This window comes from Scyliorhinus canicula, chromosome 13 (genome assembly GCF_902713615.1).
Source record: "Scyliorhinus canicula chromosome 13, sScyCan1.1, whole genome shotgun sequence".
Lineage (NCBI taxonomy): Eukaryota > Metazoa > Chordata > Chondrichthyes > Carcharhiniformes > Scyliorhinidae > Scyliorhinus > Scyliorhinus canicula.
Window position 1 is genome coordinate 12,862,713 of NC_052158.1, and position 26,628 is coordinate 12,889,340.

At 49.0% G+C, this 26,628-nt stretch overlaps 2 protein-coding genes across 4 annotated transcripts in view; one reads left to right on the forward strand and one right to left on the reverse strand.

Annotated features, from left to right (window-relative positions):
- Positions 1 to 256: 256 nt before the first annotated feature.
- Positions 257 to 12,969, reverse strand: LOC119975702 (zinc finger and BTB domain-containing protein 12-like). Its single transcript, XM_038815513.1, has 2 exons — positions 12,788 to 12,969; positions 257 to 1,535 (listed from the first exon to the last, which is right to left on the reverse strand). The coding sequence occupies exon 2, from the start codon at positions 1,522 to 1,524 to the stop codon at positions 400 to 402; it is 1,125 nt and encodes a 374-aa protein (XP_038671441.1). The 5' UTR covers positions 1,525 to 1,535; positions 12,788 to 12,969; the 3' UTR covers positions 257 to 399.
- The window catches only part of LOC119975701 (histone-lysine N-methyltransferase EHMT2-like), an 87,834-nt gene continuing 73,812 nt past the window's right edge, over positions 12,607 to 26,628 (forward strand). For all 3 annotated transcript variants that reach the window (XM_038815510.1, XM_038815512.1, XM_038815511.1), the window contains exons 1-3: positions 12,607 to 12,662; positions 21,325 to 21,409; positions 25,638 to 25,967. In XM_038815510.1, coding sequence (XP_038671438.1) covers positions 12,642 to 12,662; positions 21,325 to 21,409; positions 25,638 to 25,967 — 436 coding nt within the window. In that variant the 5' untranslated portion in view covers positions 12,607 to 12,641. The remainder of the gene's footprint in view (positions 12,663 to 21,324; positions 21,410 to 25,637; positions 25,968 to 26,628) is intronic.

Below are 26,628 nucleotides of genomic sequence, written 5' to 3' on the forward strand. Positions count from 1 at the left end.
GCCCAGTCCACAGAGCGAGGGAGACCCCCAGCACCAGTCCACAGAGCGAGGGAGACCCCCAGCCCAGTCCACAAAGCGAGGGTGACCCCCCAGCACCAGTCCACAGAGCGAGGGAGACCCCCAGCACGTCCACAGAGCGAAGGAGACCCCCCAGCACCAGTCCACTGAGCGAGGGAGACCCCCAGCACCAGTCTGCGGAGCGAGGGAGACCCCCCAAACTAGTCCACAGAGCGAGGGAGACCCCCCCACAGAGCGATGGAGACCCCCCCCACACCAGTCTGCGGAGCGAGAGAAATGTTGGTGAGATTGTAACAGAGCGATGGAGACCCCACCGCCAGACTTCAGAGCGAGGGAGACCCCAGTGGGTCTCCACAGAGCGAGGGAGACCTCTACAAGAGCTCAGTGTCCGAGCTCGGCTAACTTGCAGTTATCAGCTGTGGTCTTGCCGTGTTGCTCTTTGAGGTGCCTGCGGAGAGCAGGCTTGTGGGCGAAGCTCATGTTGCAGTAGTGGCAGTGGTGAGGCCTGGCGCCGCTGTGCAGGTTCATGTGATCCTTCAGCGACCGGTTCTGGGTGAATGTCTTGCCGCAGACGGTGCAGAGGTAAGGCTTGATACCCGTATGCACATGGATATGCCTGGCCAGGTTGACCCGCTGGCTGAACACCTTGCCACACCTGGGGCACATGAAGAGCTTGTGGGCCTTCATGTGGGCCACTAGGTGCTCTGGGTGCTGGAAGGCCTGTGCGCACTCGCTGCAGTGAATGGGCTGGGGGCAGGGGGCAGCCGGGTTCACCCGGGTGCTGGGGGGTGTCCGGGGCCTGATGGGAAAGGCAGCCCTGCACTCCTCACTGGCTGAGCTGTCCTCATCCTCGGGGTAGGCACCGCTGATCAGCATACAGCCCTCCTCCTCGTCTGTCGCCTCGGAGAGATCGGGGTAGGCTGGTTGCTGGCTTCCAGAAGGTTCTGCCGCTGGGCTGTCGGTATCGATGATTACATAAACATCGTCGGCCTCTTCGTTGTCCTCGGACTCCGACTTGACCTCGGCCTCCCGCTGGGCCCGTGCCTGAATTTGGGCCTGGGACTGGATTTGGGCCTGGGTGCGAACCTCTGGCCCGCCGCCGTCCTCCTTGATCTTGATGCGGGGGTCAATGTATCTTGACAGTGCCCGCCTGCACTCCTCCACCACGTGGTCCATCTGCAGGTAGCTGGCTGTTGTCAGATAGTTCACCACCTCCTTGAAGGGGAAGTGCAGCACCCCCGTGTAGCACGAGAGCAGTAGGCGGGACATCATCTCCGCGCTCTCACTCAGTGCCACCTGCACCTCCTTGGACGGGTTGAGGAGGAACTGGTCACGCAGGAAGGGCGAGCAGGCCGCCAGCACCACCCGGTGCCCGGAGAACCGCACCTGCTCCGTCACGATGGTCACGTCGCAGAAACGCCTCTCCATCCGCAGCTGGTTCATCTTCTTCAGAGTCGTTGACTCATGATGAAGAAACTGGAACTGAAGAACCTCTCCCGATGCCATTGCTTTTCAAACTGTTTCAAATCAAGAAACAAAAAAAGTCTGTTAAGCTACTGCTGATAATTATACCGCACTGGATAAACACAGAGAGAGGCCATTCGGCCCAACTAGTCTGTACTGGTGTTTATGTTCCACCTGTGTCAAAATGTATTTAAATCTATCATCGGTAATCCTCTTTTCTCTTCTCCCTCACATACCTGTCGAGCCTCTGCTTAAATACATCGACGCTATTCACTTCAACCACTCCCTGTGGTTGAACATCCCCACCTCTCTTTGTTGACGAAATTTCTTCTGAATGCCCGACTGAATTTTCTTGTAAATTCTATGATTTATGCGAGGGATATTGGTGTCGCTGGCCAGGCCAGTATTCCTTTTTAAAAATAAGTTTAGAAGACCCACATCTTTTTTTTTTCCCAATTAGGGGGGAATTTGGAGTGGTCGCTCCACCTACCTTGCACATCTTTGGGTTAGAACATAGAACAGTACAGCACAGAACAGGCCCTTCGGCCCTCGATGTTGTGCCGAGCAATGTTCACCCTACTCAAACCCACGTATCCACCCTATACCCGTAACACAACAACCCCCCCCTTAACCTTACTTTGTTTTAGGAAACTACGGGCAATTTAGCATGGCCAATCCACCTAACCCGCACATCTTTGGACTGTGGGAGGAAACCGGAGCACCCGGAGGAAACCCACGCACACACGGGGAGGACGTGCAGACTCCGCACAGACAGTGACCCAGCCGGGAATCGAACCTGGGACCCTGGAGCTGTGAAGCATTTATGCTAACCACCATGCTACCGTGCTGCCCCACTGTGGGGTGAGACCCACACAGACACGGGGAGAAGGTGCAAACTCCACACACACAGTCACCCAGGGCCAGGATTGAACCCGGGTCCTTGGCACCGTGAGGTGGCAGTGCTAACTGCCCCGCCGCCGACACTGCAAATTCCTAATTGCCCTTGAGAAGGTGGTGTTGGTGATCTGCCTTCTTGAACCGCTGAAGTCACTTGTGGTGTAGGTGCACCCACAGTGATGTTATGGAGGGAGGTCCAGGATTTTGTCCCAGCAACAGTGAAGGAGCGGACGATTCTACCAAATCTCCCCCGAGCCCTCTCTGTTCTAAGAAAACTACCTCAGCTTCTCCAGTCTCTCCACATGCCTGAAGGAAGCCCCTCGTTTCAGTACTATTTAATCCAAGCCCTGAAATTGAATGGCTCTGCCTCTTGCCAACAACATCTGGATCCACGATGCAAGGCTTGAATCTTGTCCAAAGATGTTTGGTGAATTGGTCATGCTAATATTGCCCAAAGGTTAGGTGAGGTTACAGGGATAGGAGTGGGTGATTGGGCCTAGGTAGGGTGCGCTATTGGAGTAAGGATCGGTGCGGACTTGATGGGCAGAATGGCCTCCTTCTGCACTGTAGGGATTCAATGATAATCCTTTTGGTCATTTGTTAGGACAACTTAAGTATTGCTGAAGAAAAAAAGAGACATGCAATCAAAGCTTTTTATCTTGGACTCATCAGGCTAGCTCGTAGTAAATTACCAACACTAACGAAGGAACAACAATTTATACAGCATGAAAAGAGAGTGTTGATCGGTTTTGGCAAGTAGACTCTGATTGGTGGAGGCATTGCCATGGAGAATGCAGCGGGGAACAGTTAACTGTCCACCTTTGTTCAAATTCAAACCGGGCAGGTCGACACTGAATAGTCAAGACATTAGTCTGTGGAATGAACCAGGGAATGTCTGTTTTCTAAGCTTTTGTTGAGTTGAAAAAGGTGCAATGTGTGGAAATGTTCCTTCTCACTGCATGGACAGGGTCCTGTGTGTGAAAAGATGCTGCTTCTAGCTCACGTAAAGGAGTCATACTGTGAGCCCGACTGGTAATCTTAAATTGGTTTTCAGTACAATTCTTAGCACAATCAGGATTGTTTGGTGAGTGATTCTCACTCACGGAATCCCAACTATTGTTGGACACTATATTTTGAGTTTTGCAAGCACGGACTGTGAGGTACGGTCACTTCTTTGCCTGTTGGCAAACAGTTGAAGGGGCTGCTGTTTGATATTCAATCAAAGTCAACTTGCCAGCCAATCAGCATGCCTTTTCTTCTGTGGTATAAATTACTGTGGCAGTTTGAAATTTGGCATTTTTGCATTTGACCTGATGAGTGCAAAACTCAAAGCTTCAGCAACACGTCTCTCTTTTCAGCAATATTCAAGTTCTGGCCGAGACTGGAAGCAAAATAGCAAAAGGTAATTCAATAGTTAGGGAAGTAAACAGTCATTTCTGCAGCCGCAGATATGAAACCGGAAGTGGGGTGTTGCCTCCCTGGTGCCAGGGTCAAGGATGTCACTGAGGGCCTGCTGAGGGGGGAAAGGGTGAACAGCCGGCCTCCGTGGTCCACATCGGGACCAACAAAATAAGCAGAAAGAGGGATGCGGTCCTACGGTCGGAATCTAGGGAGCTAGGTAGGAAATGAACAAGCAGGATTTCAAAAGTAGCAATCTCTGGATCACTCCCAGTGCCGATAGGAGGATAAAACAGATGAATACGTGGCTGGAAAAAGAGTCCAGGATGGAGGACTTTAGATTCTTAGGACATTAGGATCATGCCTTGAGGAGATGGAACCTGTGCAGCCTGAACAGTTTGCTCCTAAATAGAGCTGGGTCTGAGTTCCTTGTGAGCCAGTTTTCTAGTCCTATTGCAGAGGGTTTAAACTAACTTGGAAAGTATGTGAATGTGGATGTGGGTGTGGATGTACACAAAGGGGCTTTTCATAGTAACTTCATTGAAGCCTACTCGTGACAATAAGCGATTTTCATTTCATTTTTTCATTTCATGTAATATTAGAGAAGTGGACTAAGGTGCACAGAATGCTGGGAGAGATGGAAAGCACTAAGCAGGAAATGTTAGCAATTAGATGAGTTCAGAGTAAGAGAAAAGGTAATAATATTGAAATCAGGGTTACTTTGAATTATATGTGCATGCACAGAGTGTGATACATAAGGTTGGTGAGTTACAGGTTGCCATGTGGAACATATGATGTTGTGGCGATAACAGAGACCTGGCACTTGGAAGGGCAGGACAGAGTGTAAAATATTTTGGGTACAAGGTATTCAGGAAAGACAGGAAAGGAAGAAAAGGGAGAAGACTTCCAATATTGATTAAATATAGCATTGCAGTGATGGAGAGGGAGGGTATGCCAGAGGAGTCAAGGACAGAATCTGTTTGGCTAGATCTAAGAAACAAAACAGGTTCAAAGACATTGTTCGGTGCTGCTTTTACGCCACCACTCATTCGTTTTTAGTGGCGTATAGACTTATTGTTGACCTATAGATTTAGACTTTTTAAAATCACCTCAGGACCAGGAACCCTGGAGTGGCAGAAAATCATTCTGGAACCCAACGGAGGGCCGAAGAAAAAGACACCAAATTGTGGGAAAGATGTAGAGGAGTAAATTGGCAAGGCTACAGAAGTATAAGAATAACGGAGCACAAGCAAGAGTGAGACTTGGGCAGCACGGTGGCACAGTGGGTTAGCACTGCAGTCTCACGGCGCCGAGGTCCCAGGTTCAATCCCGGCACTGGGTCACTGTCCGTGTGGAGTTTGCACATTCTCCCCGTGTTTGCGTGGGTTTCGCCCCCACAACCCAAGGGTAGATGGATTGGCCACACTAAATTGCCCCTTAATTTGGAAAAAATGAATTGGGTACTTTAGATTTATATTAAAAAAAGAAAGAGCGAGACTGAGAGCGGAGCTGGGAGGAAAAAAGAGTGCGAGAAAGAGCGAGACTGAGAGCGGAGCCAGGAGATAAAGGAGTGTGAGAAAGAGCGAGATTGAGAGCGGAGCCAGGAGATAAAGGAGTGTGCAAAAGAGTGAGATTGAGAGCGGAGCCAGGAGATAAAGGAGTGTGCGAAAGAGAGACGGAGAGCGGAGCCTGGCGATAAAAGTGCGAGAAAGAGTGAGACTGAGAGCGGAAGCAGGAGATAAAATAGTGCGAGAAGAGGGGCAGTGTATTGAGATGGATAGAAAATTGGTTGGCAGACAGGAAACAAAGTGTAGGAATAAGAGGTCTTTTTCCAAATGGCGGGCAGTGATTCATGGGGTACCGTAAGGATCAGTGCTAGGACCACAGCTATTCACAATATATATTAGTGACTTAGATGAGGGAATCAAAATTTTATACCTCCAAATTTGCAGATTACACAAAGCAGGATGGGAGGGTGAGCTGTGAGAAGGATACAGAGATCCTTCAGTGTGATTTGGACAAGTGAGTGGGCAAATGCATGGCAGATGTAGTATGTGAGTTTATCCACTTTGGTAGCAAAAATAGGAAGACCAGAAGGAGTGCAGTGAAGGTGGGACTGACATATGAAGAGAGTTGAGTCGGTTCAGATTATATTCACTGGAGTTCAGAAGATAGAAGGGGATCTCATAGAAACCTATAAAATTATAACAGGACTAGACAGGGTGGATGCAAGAAGGATGTTTCCAATGGCGGGGAGTCCAAAATCAGGGGTCACAGTCTCAAGATACTGGGTAAATCATTTACATGGGAACAGGATTATACCATTCAGCCCCTCGAGCCTGTACTGCCATTTAATGAGATCATGGCTGATTTGTGGCCTAACTTCATATTTGGCCCATATTCCTTAATATCTTTGATTCACAAAAATAGCTCAGATTTAAAATTAACCACTGTTTTAGCTTCAACTGTTGTTTGTACTCCCCTTTGAGTGAAGAAGTCCTTCTGAACATCTCTCTTGAATGGTGTAGCCCTAATTTTTCAACTATGCCCTCAAGGTTTAGAACCTCCAACCAGCGGAAATAGGTTATTTTTATTATCTACCCTGTCAATATCTTCAATCAGATAACCCTTTAACCTTCTAAATTCCAGCAAAAACAAGCCTAATTTGTGTTATCTCACCTCGTAATTTAACCCCTCTAGTTCAGGTATAATTTTAGTAAACCAACGTTGCACTCCCTCCGAGGCCAATATATCCTTCCGAAGACGTGGTGCCCAGAACTGCTCACAGCACTCCCAAGTGGGGTCTAATCAAGGTTTTATATAACTGCAGCATAACCTTTGTGTCAATATATTCAATCCTCTAGATGTAAAAGCTTGCATTCCATTAGCTATTTTGATTATTTTCTGCACTTGTTCGCGGCACTTTAAGGATCTATGCACCTGAACCCCAAGTCTGTTTGGACATCCATTGTACCTAACCTCTTCCCTTTTTTTGGTCCAAAATGGACAACTTCACACTTGCTTGCATTGAATTCCACATGCCACAATTTTGCCCAATGATCTAGTCTGTCAATATCTCCTTGCAATCTTATGCTACCATCTAGGCTGTCTACAATGCCACCTAACTTTGTATCATCTGCAAATTTGGATATGTGACTTTCAATGCCATCATCCAAGTCATTAATAAATAATGCGAATAATTGAGGCCCAATGTACCCTGTGGTACATCACTAGTCGCATTCTGCCAATTAGAATAATTGCCCATTATCCCCACTCTCTGTCATCTGCCACTCAACTAATTTCCTAACCATGTCAATAAGCCGTCAACTCCGTGGCTTCCACCTTAGTTAACAATCGCTTATGTGGGACTTAATCAAATGCCTTCTACAAGTCCATGTAAAGTACATCCATAGACATTCCCCTGCCCACGACCTGAGTCACCTCTTCAAAAACATTCAATAAGATTAGTTAGGCATGACCTTCCCTTCACGTATCCATGCTGGCTCTCGCTGATCGACTGAATTTTTTTGAGATGTTCAGTTACCTCATCCCTGATTATAGACTCCAGTAGGGCAGCATAGTGACCCAGTGGCTAGCACTGCCGCGTATCGGCGCCGAAGACCCGGGTTCGATCCCGGCTCTGGATCAATGTCCGTGTGGAGTTTGCACATTCTCCCAGTGTCTGCGTGGTTCTCACCCCCACAACCCAAATATGTGCAGGATAGGTGGACTGGCGATGCTAAATAGCCCCTTAATTGGAAAAAAAAGAATTGGGTACTCTTTAAAAAAAAGTGGAGTGACATGTGCAATTTTCCAATCCAGAGGTACTACATCTGAACCTAAGAACCGTGAAAGATGATGAGAAATTTCTTCACGCAAACAGTGGTTAGCCTGTGGAATCACTACCACGAAAGCAATTGAGGCCAAAACATTGCATGTTTTCAAGAAGGAGTTAGATATAGCTCCTGGGGTTAAAGGGATCAAAGGACGATCAGCGATGACTATAATGAATGGCTTGAAGGGACGAATGGCCTAATCCTGCTCCTATTTCCTATGTTTCTAATCATTGAGCAGTCAGAATGGAACACTTCAATCACCAAATATAGATGAAGATTACAGTAGTGTAATGGGAAGAGGGGCAAGAGTTCCTCGAGTGTGTTCAGGAGAATTTTCTACAGCAGTAGATATATTTTCAGTCTAATCTGAAAGGAGTCACTGGTAGATCTGGTTCTTGAAAATGAGATGGGCCAAGGGAATCAAGTGTCAACAGCGGAACACTGAAGGAACAGTGATCATTTAGGTTGTCTATGAAAAAGGACATAGAACAATCTGGAGTAAGAATAATTAACTGGGCGAAAACCAACTTCAATGGGGTAAGAATCGACCTGGCCTAGATAAACTGGAATCAAAGATTGTCAGGAAAAACAGTGGATTAAAGGGATTCCTTTAAAGAAGAGGAAGTTGAGGACACAGTCAAGGTGTATTCCCATGAATGCAAAAGGCTGGGCTAATAAATCCAGAGCTCTCTGGATGACAAAAGAGAAAGAGATCCAGATGAAGCAGTAAAAGTGCGCCTGTGACAGATGTCAGGGGGATAATACAACTGAGAACCAGGCTGAACATAGACGGCTCAGAGGAGAAGTGAAAAATTAAATCAGAGAAGCAAAGTCAGAGTATGAGGAGAGACCAGCAGCTAACATAAAAGGGGATGCCAAAATCCTCTGCCGACAAATAAATAGTAAAAGTGTGGGAAAAGGAAGAGTGGGGCTGATTATGCATGGCAGAAGAGAAAACCGCTAGGGCAGCACGGTGGCGCAGTGCGTTAGCCCTGCAGCCTCACAGCGCCAAGGTCCCAGGTTCGATCCCGGCTCTGGGTCACTGTCTGTGTGGAGTTTGCACATTCGCCCCCTGTTTGCGTGGGTTTTGCCCCCACAACCCAAAGATGTGCAGGGTAGGTAGATTGGCCATGCTAAATTACCCCTTAATCGGAAAAAATGAATTGGGTACTCTAAATTTATTTTAAAAAAGAGGAATCAGTTGATTTTAATACTTTACAAAAAAGATCCTACCTGGGTCATGACGAAAGAAGAGGGAGTTCAGAAACTGGAAGGGTTTAAAATTGATAAGGAGGAAGCATTGAATAGGCTGCCTGTACTTAAAGTTGATAAGGTACCAGGATTGAGTGAGATGCATCCAAGGATAATGAGGGAAGTGAGCTTGGAAACTTCAGGGGATGGTGCCAAAGGACTGGGGAATTGTAAATGTTACACCCGTGTTCAAAAAGGGTGTAATGATCAGTCCAGGAACGACAGCTCAGTCAGTTTAACTTTGGTGGTGGAGAAATATCTAAAGGCAATAATTCTGGGTAAAATTAATCGTCCCATGGGCAAATGAAATGAAAATCGCTTATTGTCACGAGTAGGCTTCAAATGAAGTTACTGTGAAAAGTCCCTAGTCGCCACATTCCGACGCCTGTTCGGGGAGGCTGTTACGGGAATCGAACCGTGCTGCTGGCCTGCTTGGTCTGATTCCAAAGCCAACGATTTAGCCCTGTGCTAAACAGCCCCTATTGAGGGTTAATTAAGGAAAGGCAACATGGATTTCTGAAGGGAAAATGATATTTAACTAACTTGCTAGAGTCTTTGAAGAGGTGACAAAGGGCCATCAAGGGTAATGCTGTTGACGGGTTGTACACAGAACATACAGTACGGAAGGAGACCATTTGGCCCATCGAGTCTGCACCGACCCACTTAAGCCCTCACTTCCACCCTATCCCCGTAACCCAATAACCCCTCCTAACCTTTTTTGGTCACTAAGGGCAATTTATCCTGGCCAATCCACCTAACCTGCACGTCTTTGGACTGTGGGAGGCACCCGGAGGAAACCCACGCAGACACGGGGAGAACATGCAGACACCGCACAGACAGTGACCCAGCGGGGAATCGAACCTGGGACCCTGGCGTTGTGAAGCAACAGTGCTAATCACCCTGCTGCCCGGGACATAGGACTTACAAAAGGCATTTGGATATAATGCCACACAATAGACTTGTATGAGAAAAGTTATAGCTCATGGAATAAAAAGGACAACAGCAACGTGGACACAAAATTGGTGGACTGACAGTAGACACTGCTGGTTAATGGGTAGTTTTTGGACTGGAAGAAGGTTTGAAGTGGGGTTTCACCCAAGGGTTGGTGCTGGGATCCTTGGTCTTCCTGATACGTAATAATGACCTCGGCCTTGGGTGCGCAGGGTCCCATTTGTGCGTGATACAAAACTTGGAAGTATTGACATCTCAAGAACTACAAAAGGACATAGGCGATGGAATGGGCAGACAAGTGGCAGATGTTGCTCAAATGCAGAGAAATGTGAGGCGATTTTGGTAGGCAGAACACGAAGGGACAATATAAAACTATGGATACAATTCTAAATGGGGTACATGAACAGAGGGACCTGGGTACAGTTTTTGAAAAATAAAAGAAATATAAAATAGAGGGTGCCATCGACCGGCCTCATTGCGCTGAACTCGGTGTAACGGCAAGGCCATTAAATCGCGCGAGAGGGACGGCATGTGGCGCAGTGGTTAGCACTGGGACTGCGGCACTGAGGATCCCGGCCCTGGGTCACAGTCCGTGTGGAGTTTGTACATTCTCCCCATGTCTGCGAGGGTTTCACAACCCAAAGATGTACAGGTTAGGTAGATTGGCAACGCTAAATTGCACGTTAATTGGGAAAAACAAATAACAATAATTGGATACTTTAAATTTAAAAAAAAACCTCTGCATTTGAGCGCCATCATTTTTTTGCAGGCATGAAAAGGAAATAAACTCTTGTGCAAATGGGCACGAGGGTCTGGTGGTGGTGGCGGGTCTACAAAGAGGTGGTTCATTTGCAGAGATAGTGTCAGAGTGGTCGCCAGACTAGTAGTCCAGAGGCCCAGTCTCCTGCTCTGTGGACTGAATCAAACCCTACGATGGCAGCTGGTGGAAATTAAACTCAAACAATAAAATCAGGAATTGAAAGTTTGATTCATTAACGGTGACCATAAAACTATCATCGATTGTGGTTAAAAATCCATCTGATTCACTGATGTTCTTTAGGGAAGGAAATCTGCTGCCCTCACCTGGTCTGGCCTACATGTGACTCCAGCGCTGCAGTAGGTTGATACAGGGGTTGGCAGGACTGTCCTATCAGGAGAGACTGGTTCGGCTGGTCCTGTATTTACTTGAGTTTAGAAGAAGAGAGGAGATCTGATTGAAATGTATAAAATCCCAACAGGGCTGGACTGCCTAGATGCAGTGAGCATGTTTACTCTGGTTGGGAAATCTAGAACCAGGGGTACAGTCTCAGGGTACAGGGTAGATCGTTCAAGACTGAGATGAATAATATTTCTTCACTCCAAGGGTAGTGAACTTGCGGAATTCTCTACCACAGAACACTGTGGAAGCCAAGTCACTGAATGTATTTAAGAAAGAGATAGATCATTTTTAAAGCTTTTAATGGCATCAAGGGGTATGGGGAGAAAGCCGGAGTGTGGCGCTCAGATCGAGGATCAGCCATGTTCATATTGAATGTCAGAGGAGACTCGAAGGGCTGAATGGCCTACCCCTGCTCCTCGTTTCTATGACTCTTAACTTTCCTCTGGAATGGCCTTGAAAGCCTAGGTGTGAACATCACCAACAGTTTTTCCTGGTCCACCCACGTCGACACTGCCACCAAGAAAGCACAACAGCGCCTATACTTCCTCAGGAAACTAAGGAAATCTGGCATGTCCACATTGACTCTTACCAATTTTTACGCATGCACCATAGAAAGCATCCTATCGGTTGCATCACAGTCTGGTATGGCAACTGCTCGGCCCAAGACTGTAGGAAACTACAAACAGTCACGGACACAGCCCTGTCCATCAGATGAAACCATCTCCCATCCATGGACTCTGTCAATACCTTATGCTGCCTGGGAAAGGGGCAGCATAATCAAAGACCCCTCCCACCTGGGTTATTCTCACTTCCAACTTCATCCACCAGGCAGGAGATATAAAAGTCTGAGAACACACACAAAACAGATTCAAAAACAGCTTCTTTCCCTCTGTTACCAGACTCCTGAATGACCCTCTTGTGGACTGAACTTATCTCTCCACGCATATTCTCTACTGAGTAGCACTACACTCCGTATGCTTCACCCGATGTCTGTGTATTTGCATTATATATTTATCGTATGTCCTATGTTTTTTTCAGGATGATCTGTCTGGACTATGCGCAGAACAATACTTTTCACTGTACCTCGGTACAGTGCCCATCTACAGCGTACCGAGGTATATGTGATAATAAATCAAATCCATAACTACTCAGTTCAAGAGCAATCAGAGATGGGCAACAAATGTGGGCCTTGTCAATCCCATGAAAGCATAAAATGGGCAGCACAGTAGCATACTGGTTAGCAAAGTTGCTTCACAACTCCAGGGTCGCAGGTTTGATTCCCGGCTTGGGTCACTGTCTGTGCGGAGTCAGCCCGTTCTCCCTGTGTCTGCGTGGGTTTTCTCCGGGTGCTCCGGTTTCCTCCCACAGTCCAAAGATGTGCAGGTGAGGTGGATTGGCCGTGACAAATTGCCCTCAGTGTCCAAAAACCTTGGGTGGGGTTACTGAGTTACAGGGGTAGGGTGGAGGTGTGGGCTTAAGTCGCGCGCTCTTCCCAAGGGCCGGTGCAGACTCGATGGGCCGTGCAGACTCCTTCTGCACTGTAAATTCTATGAAATTGTGGGGGACGCTGCTGCTTTAAGAGCGCCTGCCCTTTAAGGATAGGCCCCGCCCCTCCCGCCGCTACACCCCGCCCCGTCGCTGCGCCATGACGTCACGGGCCGGGAGCCATGGCTTCCCTGGATGCTGAGGTGAGAGAGTCGCTGAGGGGAGGGAATTCCTCTTTCCAAGTAAAAACCACCGCCCCTCCTCCCGTCACCCGGGTCGCTCGGACTCCTCTTCACCCCCATCCTCGTCAAATCCCTTTCCGGCTTACATCTAAAACCGAGGCCTTATCCTTTTCGCCTGCCCCGCTCCTTGCTGCTCCGTTGGCTCCGAGTCCACGGCGGCCATGGGTCTGGGCGCTTTGTGAGGCGGAGAGGTGGATGGAGGGCGGGGGGAAGAGGAGGCGGGTGATTGACAGCTGGTACCCCGGTTCCTGTGTTGCTCATTGGCTCCCCTTCGCGTTGGCTTGCGAGGGAATGCCGTATACTGCTTTAGGGGCGGAGGGTAACGGGACGATCGATTGCCGAACCCCACCGTCTGAGTAAGACATCGTCTCTCACTCCCGTTGGCTTGCAGGGATTGCGTTATACAGGGTTAGGGGTGAGGCAATGTTGATTGACTGCTGTGCCCCGCAACCTGTGCAACGTATCCATGGCCCACCATTGGAATGTGAAGGCATATGTTATGCAGATTGGGGGCGGGCTCCGCCGCGAGGTGGTGGACGGTTTACTTCCGAACCCCGTAAACTGTGTAAGGCATTAGCTTTCTCCTGTGGGCGGTGTGTGGGCTATGTGTTATACAGGGGTTCATGTGGGGGCGCTGTGTAGTGTGATTGACGACCGATCCCGTAACCTGCATAGTATATTAGGCTCCACTCCTTTGTTTGTGATATATGCGTTATCCAGGGTTTGGGGTGCGAGCCCGGCCAACCCCCGAAGCGAGAGACATGCTGCCTTGTTTCTGTGCAAATTTTTTATTCCCGTACGTACATTTAACAATAAACTTGCAAGCTTGGGGTTCCGGTCAGTTACTTTCGCTCCAGCTCAAAATAAAACTTCCATTTTATGTAGTCCTTCAAAGCGCTGTATTATCATTTTTTAAAAGTACATTTTCTTTGGCGTTTTAAAATGCAACCCTATATGGAAACTTGGTACATTGCATTGTCCATTGCTCCACTGGGCATGTTCCAATTCTGTTTACCAACTTTGCAGGCCCTTCACATTGGACTTCGAAATAGGAGTAGTTGTCGTCCCTTAACATTGCTGAATCGCCTATCAACATCCTTTTGGGGGGGGGGGGGGGGGGGGGGGGGGGGGGGGGGGGGGGGGGGGGGGGGGGGGGGGGGGGTTACTACTGACCAGAAAATTAACTCGACCAGTCGCTGTGCTGCAAGTGCAGATCAGAGACGAGGAGTTCTGCAAGAGTGTGACTCGCCTCCTGACCTCCCCAAAGCCTGTTGACCATCTAAAAGGTGCTGTATGTGGCACAGGCAGCATTGCAGGGCCGAATGGCCTTCCTCTGCACTGTAGGGAATTCTATTGTCACTGAAGTCAGGAGTGTGATGGAATGTCCTCTACCTGCCTGAATGAGTGCAACACCATCCAGTGCACAACAGCCTGCTCGATTGGCACCCCAACCAACACCTTAAATATTCACTCCCTTCACCACTGGTGCACAGTAACAGCACGGTAGCACATTTGGTTAGCACTGTTGCTTCACAGCACCAGGGTCCCAGGTTCGATTCCCTGCTGGGTCGCTGCCTGTGCGGAGTCTGCACATCCTGTGTCTGTGTGGGTTTCCTCCGGGTGCTCCGGTTTTCTCCCACAGTCCAAAGACGCGCAGGTTAGGTGGAATGGCCATGCTAAATTGCCCTTTGTGTCCAAAAAAGGTTAGGAGGGGTTATGGGGATAGGCTGGGTGAGGGCTCAAGTGGGTCGGTGCAGACTCGATGGGCCAAATAGCCTCCTGCACTGTATGTTCTACGTATCTATGTGTACCATCTACAAAATGCACTACAATTCACCCAGGCTCCTTCAACAGTGTTCCCTCCCAATCCACACACCATCCTGACTTGGAACTGTATCACTGTTCCATCATTGCCACTGGGTCAAAATCTTGAACGCACCCCCCCCCCCCCCCAGCACTGTGGGTGTACTTGCAACATGTGGATGGCAGTGTTTCAAGAAGGCTGCTCACCACCACCAAAGGCAATTATAAGAATGGGCACTAAAAGTGCTGGCATCGCCAGTGATGTCCACAACCTTTGAAATAATTTTTAAAGCCCTCTCAGTATCCACCCCATCAAGCCTCCTGCAGGATCTTGTATGTTTCAATAAGATCACCTCATTATTCTAAACTCCAATGGGTAAAGTATTCAACCGCTCTTGCATTTTATCCTGTCTGTCAGAATGTATTGGGTCAAATGCAAAACTTTACATGGCAGTTGACTTATTAAGTTGGTAAATGGTGTTTATCCTCTTCTGGGGCAGGGAGGTGGGGGTGCTTAATCAGTCAGGCTTCTTGCTGTTGGTCATTGTCAATGACTCCAACAGTACAGGAGCTGTACTTTAGTAAATCTCCTTTGTACCCCTCCCTCGTGTGATGAAAAAAATGAAATGAAAATCGCTTATTGTCACGAGTAGGCTTCAATGAAGTGACTGTGAAAAGCCCCTAGTCGCCACATTCCGGCGCCTGTCCGGGGAGGCTGGTACGGGAATCGAACCCTGCTGCTGGCCTGCTTGGTCTGCTTTAAAAGCCAGCGATTTAGCTGAGTGAGCTAAACCAGCCCTCCTAATGACATTCCTCCTGTAATCACATCCCTCCTGTAATGTAGTGGCTAGAACTGCACACTGCTCTGGCTGCAGTCTATCTAGTGTTTCGTACTGTACGAGCCATAACCTACCTTCTCATTTCATATGAGATTTACATTTGATAAACAGCACAGAAAAATGCCGTTCAGCCCAACCAGTCCATGCTGGTGATTACGTTCCATTCGAGCCTCCTCCCATCTTTCCTCGTTTAAATTCTCATTGTAGGGGCAGCACGGTGGCGCAAGTGGTTAGCACAGTTGCCTCGCGGCGCCGAAGTCCCAAGTTCGATCCCGGCTCTGGGTCACTGTCCGTGTGGACTTTGCACATTCTCCCCGTGTTTGTGTGGGCTTTGCCCCCACAACCCAAAGATGTGCAGGGTAGTTCTATTGGCCATGCTAAATTGCCCCTTAATTGGAAAATATTAATTGGGTACTCTAAATTTATAAAATAAAATTCTCATTGTGACCCTCTATTCCCTTCTCCCTCATACAGTTATCTAGTTTTCCCTTGAGTACATTCACTACGCATACATATGTGTTATATATTTGTTGTATCGTCGCAGACTTACTGCACTGTAACCTTTCAATGGTAGTGTGGTTAAAAAAGCTTCCTTTGAATTCCCTATTCTTGCTGACTATCCTATGTCGGTGGCCTCTAATTTTGCTCTTCCCTACAAGTGGAAATATTCTCTCTGCGTCCACTCAAAAGGCCTTTCATCGTTTGTAAAACCTCTATCAGGTCACACCTCGGCCTTTTTTCAAGAGAGAAAAGACCCAGCCTGTCAATCCTTTCCTGATGCGTACACCTACGTATATCTGGTATCACCCTCAGGATTAATATAATTTCCTTTTCAATTCTATCACTCTGGCAGTGAAACCTATTGCTTGGCTTGCTTTTCTCAAGTCCCGGCAACAACTTTAGTACATCTCCTTTGTACCCCTTCCTAGTGTGATCACATCACTCCTGTAATGTAGTGGCTAGAAATGGCCTTGCCAGTCTGTAGCATCACTGTTAGTGACTGCTGTAATTTTACTCTGAGGTTTCCTTGGACCTCTGTCCCAACCAGACTTGCACTTTGCAATGACTGATCTCCCTATTCCTCCTACCAAAATGTACCATCTAACATTTATATGTGTAATTTATTGCAGACTTCCTCAGTATTGAATACACCCCCCCCCCCCCAAAACAATTTGCTGTCATCCGTAAATGTAGAAATTTTAATTTGGGTCCAAATTCCAAATCGTTAATGTACATTGTGAGATTGTGAGGTCCCAGCACTGATCCTTGTCGAATACCACCTTCCGCCACTCTGAATAACAGACTCCCTCTGCTTTCTGTCTCAAAGCCAGCTAGCGATCCGCTTTGCCACTTGTCCCCTCACTCCCATCACTCTACTATATCTGACCTTATTCATTAGTCTGTTATGGGGCATCTTCTTAAAGGTCTTTTAGATAAATTATCATTCTCTATTCCCTCTGTTTCCCCCCTCAAAAAATTCTGAATGGTTGCTCAAAGAAGATTTTCCCTTTTGAGATCCATGCTGACTCTTTCATTGTTACATTTCTCAATTTTAGATGTTGTTTGAGTCTATCCTTTAGTCGGAATTTCATTGTTTTTCCTACCATAAGACATAGGTACAGAATTAGGCCACTCGACCCATCGATGTTAAGCCACCTGGTCTCCAATGACCTAAACCAGTTCTGTCTCTCCTACCCGCCCCCCCACCCAATCTCTCTTCTCCCCCCTTCCCCCCGCCGGTCCTTTGGCAGGCACCATTTTCTAATTAATAATTAAAACTGTGCTACAATGTTTCTGTTATCTCTCCCCGAGATTCTTCAGGAACTCTAAGCCTTGACCAGTTAAGCAAAGTACCCCGTTAGCCTCTTGACCACCTTGTCTTCTTGTCAAATCACTGTCAGGAATCTGCAGGCACATTCTTTAATATTCCTCTGATCCCCTCCACTCTCAGCATCTTCACATCTCTTGTCTATTCCCTTGTCTTGTTAGCCTTCCCCATATTCGTTACCTCACAATAGATTAGATTCTATTGGCCGAACGGCTGGGAGGTTTGAGCTCATCGAAAGAGAGCAAATCAGTTAACAAGTGGCCGAATGTTCTAAGGCGCTGATTAGCACAGTTGCTTCACAGCGCCAGGGTCCCAGGTTCGATTCCTGGCATGGGTCACTGTCTGTGCGGAATTTGCACTTTCTCCCCGTGTGTGCGTGAGTTTCCTCCGGGTGCTCCGGTTTCCTCCCACAGTCCAAAAATGTGCAGGGTAGGTGGATTGGCCATGCTAAATTGACCTTAATGTCCAAAAAAGGTTGGGTTGGGGTTGCTGGGTTACGGGGATAGAGTGGGGGGTGTGGGCTTGGGTAGGATCCTCTTTCCAAGGGCTGGTGCAGGCTTGATGGGCCGAATGGCCTCTTTCTGCACTGTAGATTCTATAAATTCTATGATTAATGCGCCAGTCTGCAGGAGCCTGAATCTAATACTGCCATTGCTAGAGATGGGTGAGTTTTATGGCAGCAGGCGCCAGGGACCTGGGTTCGATTGCGACTTTGGGTGACTGGAGTTTGCACTTTCCCCTCGTGCCTGCCTGCGTTTCCCCCGGGTGCTCTGCTTTCCCCCCACAGTCCAAAGATGTGCAGGTTAGGTAGGTTGGCGATGATAAATTGGTCCTTAGTGTTAGAAAGGTTAGTTGGGATTCCGAGGATAGGGCGGAGGAGTGGGCCTAGGTAGGGTGCACTTTCGGAGGGTTGGTGCAGACTTGATGCGCCGAATGGCTTCCTTCTGCGCTGCAGGAATTCTATGATGAAGCGAATATCTTGAAGCCTTTTTGTCAGTGGCCTCAAGGATACTAATGGGCAGCATTACATTGAGTTACCACAGTTACTAGGTGGCACATTGGCGGAGTTTTATATCCAGCTGATGTTCCTCCTAATGTAAACCCAAATCTCCCAGCGTCCTCATTGTGTTGTTGTTACATTCAGTAGTTTTAAAAACCTATTTGATCACCCCCCAACCTTCTATTTTCAACAGAAAAGAGACTCAGCCTGTCAGTCCCTTCCCGATATCTGTACCCACACTTTTCTTCTATCCTTGTAAATCTTCTACTTTTTTACAACATGTCAACTAGCAATGTATGCTGCGCTCTTTCGTTGTGGTCCAACCACGGTTCAATACAGGTTTAGTGTAACCTTCCTACTTTTCAGTTCAGAATTCGGGCTCATATAGGAGAATCACAAAAAAAAAATCCAATCGGGAATTCAGGAGAAACCACTTCACCCCGGAGAGGAGTGAGAATGAGGAACTCCCACAGGGAGAGATTGAGGCAATTAGCAGAGACTTGTTGAAGGTGAAGTCAGATAAACTCATGAGGGATAAAGCAACAGAAGGATATTTTAATAGGGACGGTGAAGAGGGTGGTGAAGAACATATAACTAGATGTGCTGCATGGCCTTTTTCTGTGCTTTAATACTTTGTTCAATATTGGGATCATTAAAATCAAATTAAAAGTGAAACTTTTTCCAACTGTAGCATGGTTGTCCAGCAGCTGTTGTTACTTGTCTTGCCTCGGGGACTTTACAGCGTAGCATTCTCAAAGCAGATGATGGTCTCGCTTGATACTGTCAAGGGCCAGATTAACCCCTTTGGTCACTTCCCATTGCGCAGCTGCTTGGAGCTCCCTCCCCCAACACTAACACTCGCCCAGCTGAAAGTAGGAAAGTGTGTGATACAAAGGGATGGGGATAAGAACATAAGAACTAGGAGCAGGAGTAGGCCATCTGGCCCTCCGTGCCTGCTCTGCCATTCAATGAGATCATGGCTGATCTTTTGTGGACTCAGCTCCACTTTCCGGCCCGAACACCATAACCCTTTATTCCTTTTTGGATGTGGAAAGCAGAGATCTGGCCTTATCTCTGGGCTGTACGTCGATTGATGTTGGCTTAAAAGGCTGGCTGGAAGGCTCAAAAGCAGAGAAGGGGGCAATGTTCGCATCTCCTCTCACTCCAATCTCAGGATTCAAAACCCCCCCCCCCCCCCCAACCCGGATCTCACCCCTGCACAAACCACCCCACCTCTCTATTCCCCCCAACCGCATCTTCACCCTAGCCCCCGGACATCGCCCTCACCCCAGCCTCTGACCTCGCCCCTCCTCAGACTTCACCCTCGCCCCCTCCTTAGACTCCACCCTCACCCCCTCCTCAGACTTCACCCTCGCCCATTCCCCGAACTTTCTCCTCCTCAGACTCCACCCTCACCCCCTCCTTAGACTTCACCCTCACCCCCTCCTTAGACTCCACCCTCACCCCCTCCTTAGACTCCACCCTCACCCCCTCCTTAGACTTCACCCTCACCCCCTCCTTAGACTTCACACTCACCCCCCCTCATACCTCACCCTCACTCCTTCCTCAGACTCCAGCCTCATTCCCTCCTCATACCCCAGCGTCACTCCCTCCTCATACCCCAGCCTCACTCCTTCCTCTGACCCCAGCCTCACTGCCTCCTCAGACTCCAGCCTCACTCCCTCCTCAGACCCCCACCTCACTCCCTCCTCAGACCCCAGCCTCACTCCTTCCTTAGACCCCAGCCTCACTCCTTCCTCAGACCCCAGCCTCACTCCTTCCTCAGACCCCAGCCTCACTCCTTCCTCAGACCCCAGCCTCACTCCTTCCTCAGACCCCAGCCTCACTCCTTCCTCAGACCCCAGCCTCACTCCTTCCTCAGACCCCAGCCTCACTCCTTCCTCAGACCCCAGCCTCACTCCTTCCTCAGACCCCAGCCTCACTCCTTCCTCAGACCCCAGCCTCACTCCTTCCTCAGACCCCAGCCTCACTCCTTCCTCAGACCCCAGCCTCACTCCTTCCTCAGACCCCAGCCTCACTCCTTCCTCAGACCCCAGCCTCACTCCTTCCTCAGACCCCAGCCTCACTCCTTCCTCAGACCCCAGCCTCACTCCTTCCTCAGACCCCAGCCTCACTCCTTCCTCAGACCCCAGCCTCACTCCTTCCTCAGACCCCAGCCTCACTCCTTCCTCAGACCCCAGCCTCACTCCTTCCTCAGACCCCAGCCTCACTCCTTCCTCAGACCCCAGCCTCACTCCTTCCTCAGACCCCAGCCTCACTCCTTCCTCAGACCCCAGCCTCACTCCTTCCTCAGACCCCAGCCTCACTCCTTCCTCAGACCCCAGCCTCACTCCTTCCTCAGACCCCAGCCTCACTCCTTCCTCAGACCCCAGCCTCACTCCTTCCTCAGACCCCAGCCTCACTCCTTCCTCAGACCCCAGCCTCACTCCTTCCTCAGACCCCAGCCTCACTCCTTCCTCAGACCCCAGCCTCACTCCTTCCTCAGACCCCCGCCTCACTCCCTCCTCAGACCCCAGCCTCACTCCTTCCTCAGACCCCAGCCTCACTCCTTCCTCAGACCCCAGCCTCACTCCTTCCTCAGACCCCAGCCTCACTCCCTCCTCTGACCCCGACTCACTCCCTCTGACCCCTGCCTTGCTGCCACCTCAGACCCCAGCCTCACTCCCTCCTCATATCCCAGCCTCACTCCCTCCTCAGACCCTAGCCTCACTCCCTCCTCAGACCCTAGCCTCACTCCCTCCTCAGACCCCAGCCTCACTCCCTCCTCAGACCCCAGCCTCACTCCCTCCTCAGACCCCAACCTCACTCCCTCCTCAGATCCCAGCCTCACTCCCTCCTCAGACCCCAGCCTCACTCCCTCCTCAGACCCCAACCTCACTCCCTCCTCAGACCCCAACCTCACTCCCTCCTCAGACCCCAACCTCACTCCCTCCTCAGACCCCAACCTCACTCCTTCCTCAGACCCCACCCTCGCCCCTCATCAGACTGTCCCAGTCTCCCCTCCTTCTCATGGGCCATTCCTGTCCCAACAGGGTGCCAGGTTGGAGGAAATGGTGAGGAGAATGAATTAAATTGAAACCAGTTTGTTTTTCTGTTGAAGCATATTCAGGAATTATGCTTGTCTTTATCCAGGGGGAGGCTAATAGAACGGGTCAGGCCACAGCAGAACCAGAGCTCCTGGGGCTGGATCCAAGCCCCAGCAGTGAAGTAAACCAAGGTAAGGTTAACCCATTCAAAATGGCCACCGTTCTGTTGGCAAAGCTGGCAGCCATTTTGCACACAGCGTGATCCTGCAAAGAGCAATGAGAGGAAAGGCACTGTGATCTGTTTGAGAGAGAGGGTTGTTGGCCAGTACAGTGTTGGGAGAACTCTTTCAACACTGCTCAGTGAACTTTTGTCAAGGACTGAGCCAGGTCAAAAGGCAGAGAGGTGGCAGTGAGGTTCAACTTGGTATAAGCGCAAAGTCAATGAGATAGGACAGGAGTGGTGAGAATCAACGTGATGTGGCAACATGCCTGATGCAAGGTAGCAGGAGGTGGTTCAAACCAGTCGTGTGGTCTCGGTAGGCAGTAGCTGTGACTTTCAAGCCTCAAGGAAGGGATGAGGTGTGATGAGGGGGAAGATCTCAGGAGGAGGTGAGGGGTCGAGGTGTGAGGGGAGATCTGAAGGAGTAACATTAAATTCGACTGAGCGTTGATGAGGCCAGACCTGGAGTTGTTTAGTGTTGATCTCTTGTGTTGAAAAATGGTGCAGAATTATTGGAGGGAATTCAGGAGAGGCCTGGAAAGCTGAGTCTAGGAGAGTGAGTTACAAGGAGGATAGCTTGGGGAAGAGGAGGATAGGGGTGCCAGGAGCTGGTGGATAGAGAGTTCTGAGGCACAGTGATGTTGGATGCAGATGTTTTCAGGACACGGGTATTGGGCACTGTTTAGAGGGAAATTTAGGCAACCGTTCCCATTTTTGAATGCAGAGGGTATTGAAATTGTGGGGGCCATTCACGTTCGGGCGGTGATGCAGAAAACCATGATAGGGAGTTGAAATAAAGGACAGAGTGTATTCTTAAAAGTCAAGGTAGGAATCTGAATGGTGCAGGAGGGTTTGCCAGGAGCAGCACCAGCCGTACCTAATAATGAGATGTCAACATTGTGAACCCACAAGATAGTACTGCTTGTGTGCCAAACAGTGGAAGCAGTATGTGATAGACAGCTAAGTGACCCCCGCAACCAACTGATCAGGTCTAAACTCCGTAGTCCTTAATCAACTCACAGAGGCTACATCAGGGGTGGGCAAACTTTTCCGTGCAAGGGCCACATTCAGAAATTCACAATTTTAAAGGGCCGCATAGGGCCTCACGGTAGCATGGTGGTTAGCATCAATGCGTCACAGCTCCAGGGTCCCAGGTTCGATTCCCGGCTGGGTCACTGTCTGTGCGGAGTCTGCACGTCCTCCCTGTGTGTGCGTGGGTTTCCTCCGGGTGCTCCGGTTTCCTCCCACAGTCCAAAGATGTGCGGGTTAGGTGGATTGGCCATGCTAAATTGCCTGTAGTGTAAGGTTAATGGGGGGATTGTTGGGTTACGGGTATACCGGTTACGTGGGTTTAAGTAGGGTGATCATTGCTCGGCACAACATCGAGGGCCGAAGGGCCTGTTCTGTGCTGTACTGTTCTATAGTATATTAAGTAAAATAATTACTTCACCCGGTTATGATTCTGGGCGCCTCATATAGAACATAGAACAGTACAGCACAGAACGGGCCCTTCGGCCCTCGATGTTGTGCCGAGCAATGATCACCCTACTCAAGTCAACGTATCACCCTATACCAGTAAGTAATCCAACAGCCCCCCCCCCATTAACCTTGAAAAAAAAAATATTAAAAAAAATTTTTTTTTTTTTTAATGACTTGGTGGGCCACATAAAGACCTTTGGCGGGCCGCATGCGGCCTGCGGGCTGTAGTTTGCCCACCCCTGGGCTACATAAATATGCTCATCCTCAATTTGCACATTAGTGCAAATGACCAGGCTGAAGCATTTGCAACAATCTTCAGCCCGACGTGCCGAGTGGATGATCCATTTCAGCTTCGTCTGGAGAGCCCAACATCACAGATGTCAGTCTTCGGTCAATTTGATTAACTCCACATGGGCGGCACGGTAGGACAATGGTTAGCACTGTTGCTTCACAGCGCCAGGGTCCCGTTCGATTACTGCTTGGGTCACTCTGTGGAGTCTACACCGCCGTGTCTGTGTGGGTTTCCTCTGGGCACTCTGGTTTCCTCCCACAAGTCCCGAAAGACGTGCTGTTAGGTGATTTGACATTCTGAATTTTCCCTCCGTGTACCTGAACAGGCGGCGGAATGTGGCGACTAGGGATTTTCACAGTAACCTCATTGCATTGTTAATGTAAGCCTACTTGTGACAATAATTTAAGATTATTATTATTATCAAGAAATGACTGAAGGCACTGGATAATGCTAGGGCTACAGATCCCTAACAATATTCCGGCAATAGAACTGAAAATCTGTGCTCCAGAACTTGTCGCGACTCTAGCCAAGCTGTTCCAGTACGGTTACAACACTGGCATCTACCTGGCAAGATGGAAAATTGCCCGGCTATATCCTATACACAAAAAGCAGGACAAATTCAACCCGGCCAATTATTTCCCAGTCTGTCTACTCTCCATCATCAGCAAAGTGATGGAAGGGGTCATCGACAGTGCTATCAAGCTGCACTTACTCAGCAATAACCTGCTCACGGACACTCAGTTTGGGTTCTGCCAGGATCACTCATCTGGACCTCATCAGAGCCTTGGTTCAGACATGGACAAAAGAGCTGAGCTCCAGAGGTGAGGGGAGAGTGACAGTCGTTGGCATCAAGGCAGCATCTGATCGAGAATGGCATCAAGGAGCCTGAGCAAAACTGGAGTCAATGTGAATCGAGGTGGGGGTGGAGGGGAGACACTCCGCTGGTTGGAGTCATACCTGGCACTAACGAAGATGGCTGCAGATGTTGGAGGTCAGTCATTTCAATCCCGGGACATCGCTGCAGGAGTTCCTCAGGGTAATGTCCCTGACCTGACCATCTTCACCTGCTTCATCAATGACCTCCCTTCCAACATAGGATCAGAAATGGGGATGTTCGCTGATTACTGCACAATGTTCAGCACCATTCGCGTCTCCGCAGATACTGAAGCAGTCCATGTCCAAATGCAGCAAGACCTGGCAATGTGCCAGGCAATGACCATCTCCCAACAAGAGAGAACCTAATCATCTCCCCATAATAATAATCTTTATTGTCACAAGAAGGCTCACATTGACACTGCAATGAAGTTACTGTGAAAAGCAACTCCTTACCGTTTCCTACTGCTACTGTGTGTGGTTATGTGAGTGGTGGTGTCCACTAACAGAAAAATTTCAGGCTCCCTATTTCTTCTCCAGCCCTATAACCCACCAAAATCCTGGCACTCTTTCAATTCTGGCCTCTTGACTAACCCCAGTTATAATTGCTCCAACATTGGTGGTCATACCTTCAGCTGCACAGGCCCTAAACTCTGGACTGCCCTCACTAAATCTCTCTGTCTCCCTTTTGTCCTTCAATTCCTTTACTCTGACCAAACGTTTAGTCATCTGTCCTAATATCTCCTCGTGGGTCAGTGGGTTCCTTTGGACATTTTACCTCAGACTTTACTTTGGCTGTTTACATACAAAAGCAAATTGTTTCTTATTCATTCATGAGACTTGAGCATCGCTGGCTAGGCCAGCATTTATTGCCCCTCCCTAATTGCCCTTGAGAAGATGGTGGTGAGCTGACTTTATGAACCGCTGCAGTCCCTGAGGTGTAGGTACAGTCACCGTGCTGTCAGTGAGGGAGTTCCAGGGTTTTGACCCAAATGTTGATGTGATGCTGAGGTTGTACTAAAAGGGAAAGAGTGAACAGGCCAGGGACCCTTTTCTCTAGAAAAGGGAAGACGGAGGGATGACCTGATCGAGGTCTTCAAAGGTATGAAAGAATTTGATAGAATAGACATAGGGAAGTCATTCCTACTGGCGGGCAGGGACCATCAATATAAGATGAATACAACAGGAGTAGTGGGAATATAAAACTCTATCACGCAGAGCGGTTGAGGTGAATAGTATAGATACCTTTAAAGGGAAGCTGGGTAAACAGGAGGGAGAAAAGAACGGAAGGATAAGTTGATGGAATGAGATGAAGGAGGGGCGTGAGGAGGCTTGTGTGAAGATTAAACACCAGCATGGATCAGTTGGGTGGAAAGGCTGGTTTCTGAGCTGTGAACACTTTTGCAATGGAGAGTGCGGTTTGTTAATTTGACGCGTTTCCTTGCTCATCGCAACCGTCATGCCTCGGGACACTCACCCTTGCTCGAATGTGCGGTGGGAGGTGGGAAGTGCAATGCAACCCGGGAAATAAATGTGGCGTGGTTTTATTTTGCAGGGATCGGCGAAGCAGCAGAACTGTCCCCCAAGAAACTGGGGCAAGTGTCAAATCCCGTGGCGGGTGCTGTAGGTGCAATGGGAAACATCGCCTTGCAGAATAACGCTGAGGTACCGTGCTCTGGGACCAGCCAAGAGATCGCGGCGAAGGCCCCTGATCCTGAAACCGCGACGGTTACAGATGCCCGAGGGGAAGAGTCGGCAAGCAGCGGCGAAGCACAGGGCAAATCTGGTGAGCCCTATCTGGGCTCGGAGTGCTCGTCCTCTGATGGTGCAGCTGTCAGCCGGCTGGGATCTCAACCCGGACCTCTTCCTGTCAAGGGCCTCTCAGGTAACTATTCCCTGGTGTTTACGTCACCTCGGTTGTAAGTAGGTTGTCCAAGAGATATGTGGTGGCAGGGAGAACTTTGGGAATCCTCATGGAGTCAGTAAGTAACAATTGGGGGCAGGGGGGGGGGGTTGACAGCCGGGGCCTTCGCTTTAATTGACAAGAATCAGACGGGGTGAGGTGTCACGTTCTTTGACGCAGCAGAATGTTGTGGTCCAAAATAGCCGGCACTCTACAATTCTGACCTCTTGTGCATCCCAGATTCTATTTGCTCCACAATTGGCTTTCAGTTACCCGGGCCCTAAAAGCCCTGGGATTGCCTCCCTAAAACCCCTCCTCTTTTCTCTTTTAAGGCCTCCTCAAAACCAATGTGGCTCTGTCAGATTTTAAAGTGCCTTGGGGCATTTTACTGCTTTGAAGACATGATACAACTGCAACTTGTTGTTGAAAGACTCGTGGGAGCAGATTCAACAATAGCTTTCAATGGAGGTTTGGGTGAATATTTGGAAGAGCAAAATGAAATTGTCGGACTAAGGGGAAGGAGCAGAAGAGGGGATTTCGAAGGGTTCAATGATCTCTTCTTGCCCTCTTCACTTGGATTTCAATTGGATTGGGTTGGATTTTGTTTGTTGCCACGTGTACCGAGGTACAGTGAAAAGTATTT

Excerpts from the sequence above, each read along its gene's own strand:
- LOC119975702 (XM_038815513.1), bottom strand. The coding sequence starts at position 1,524 with ATGGCATCGGGAGAGGTTCTTCAGTTCCAGTTTCTTCATCATGAGTCA.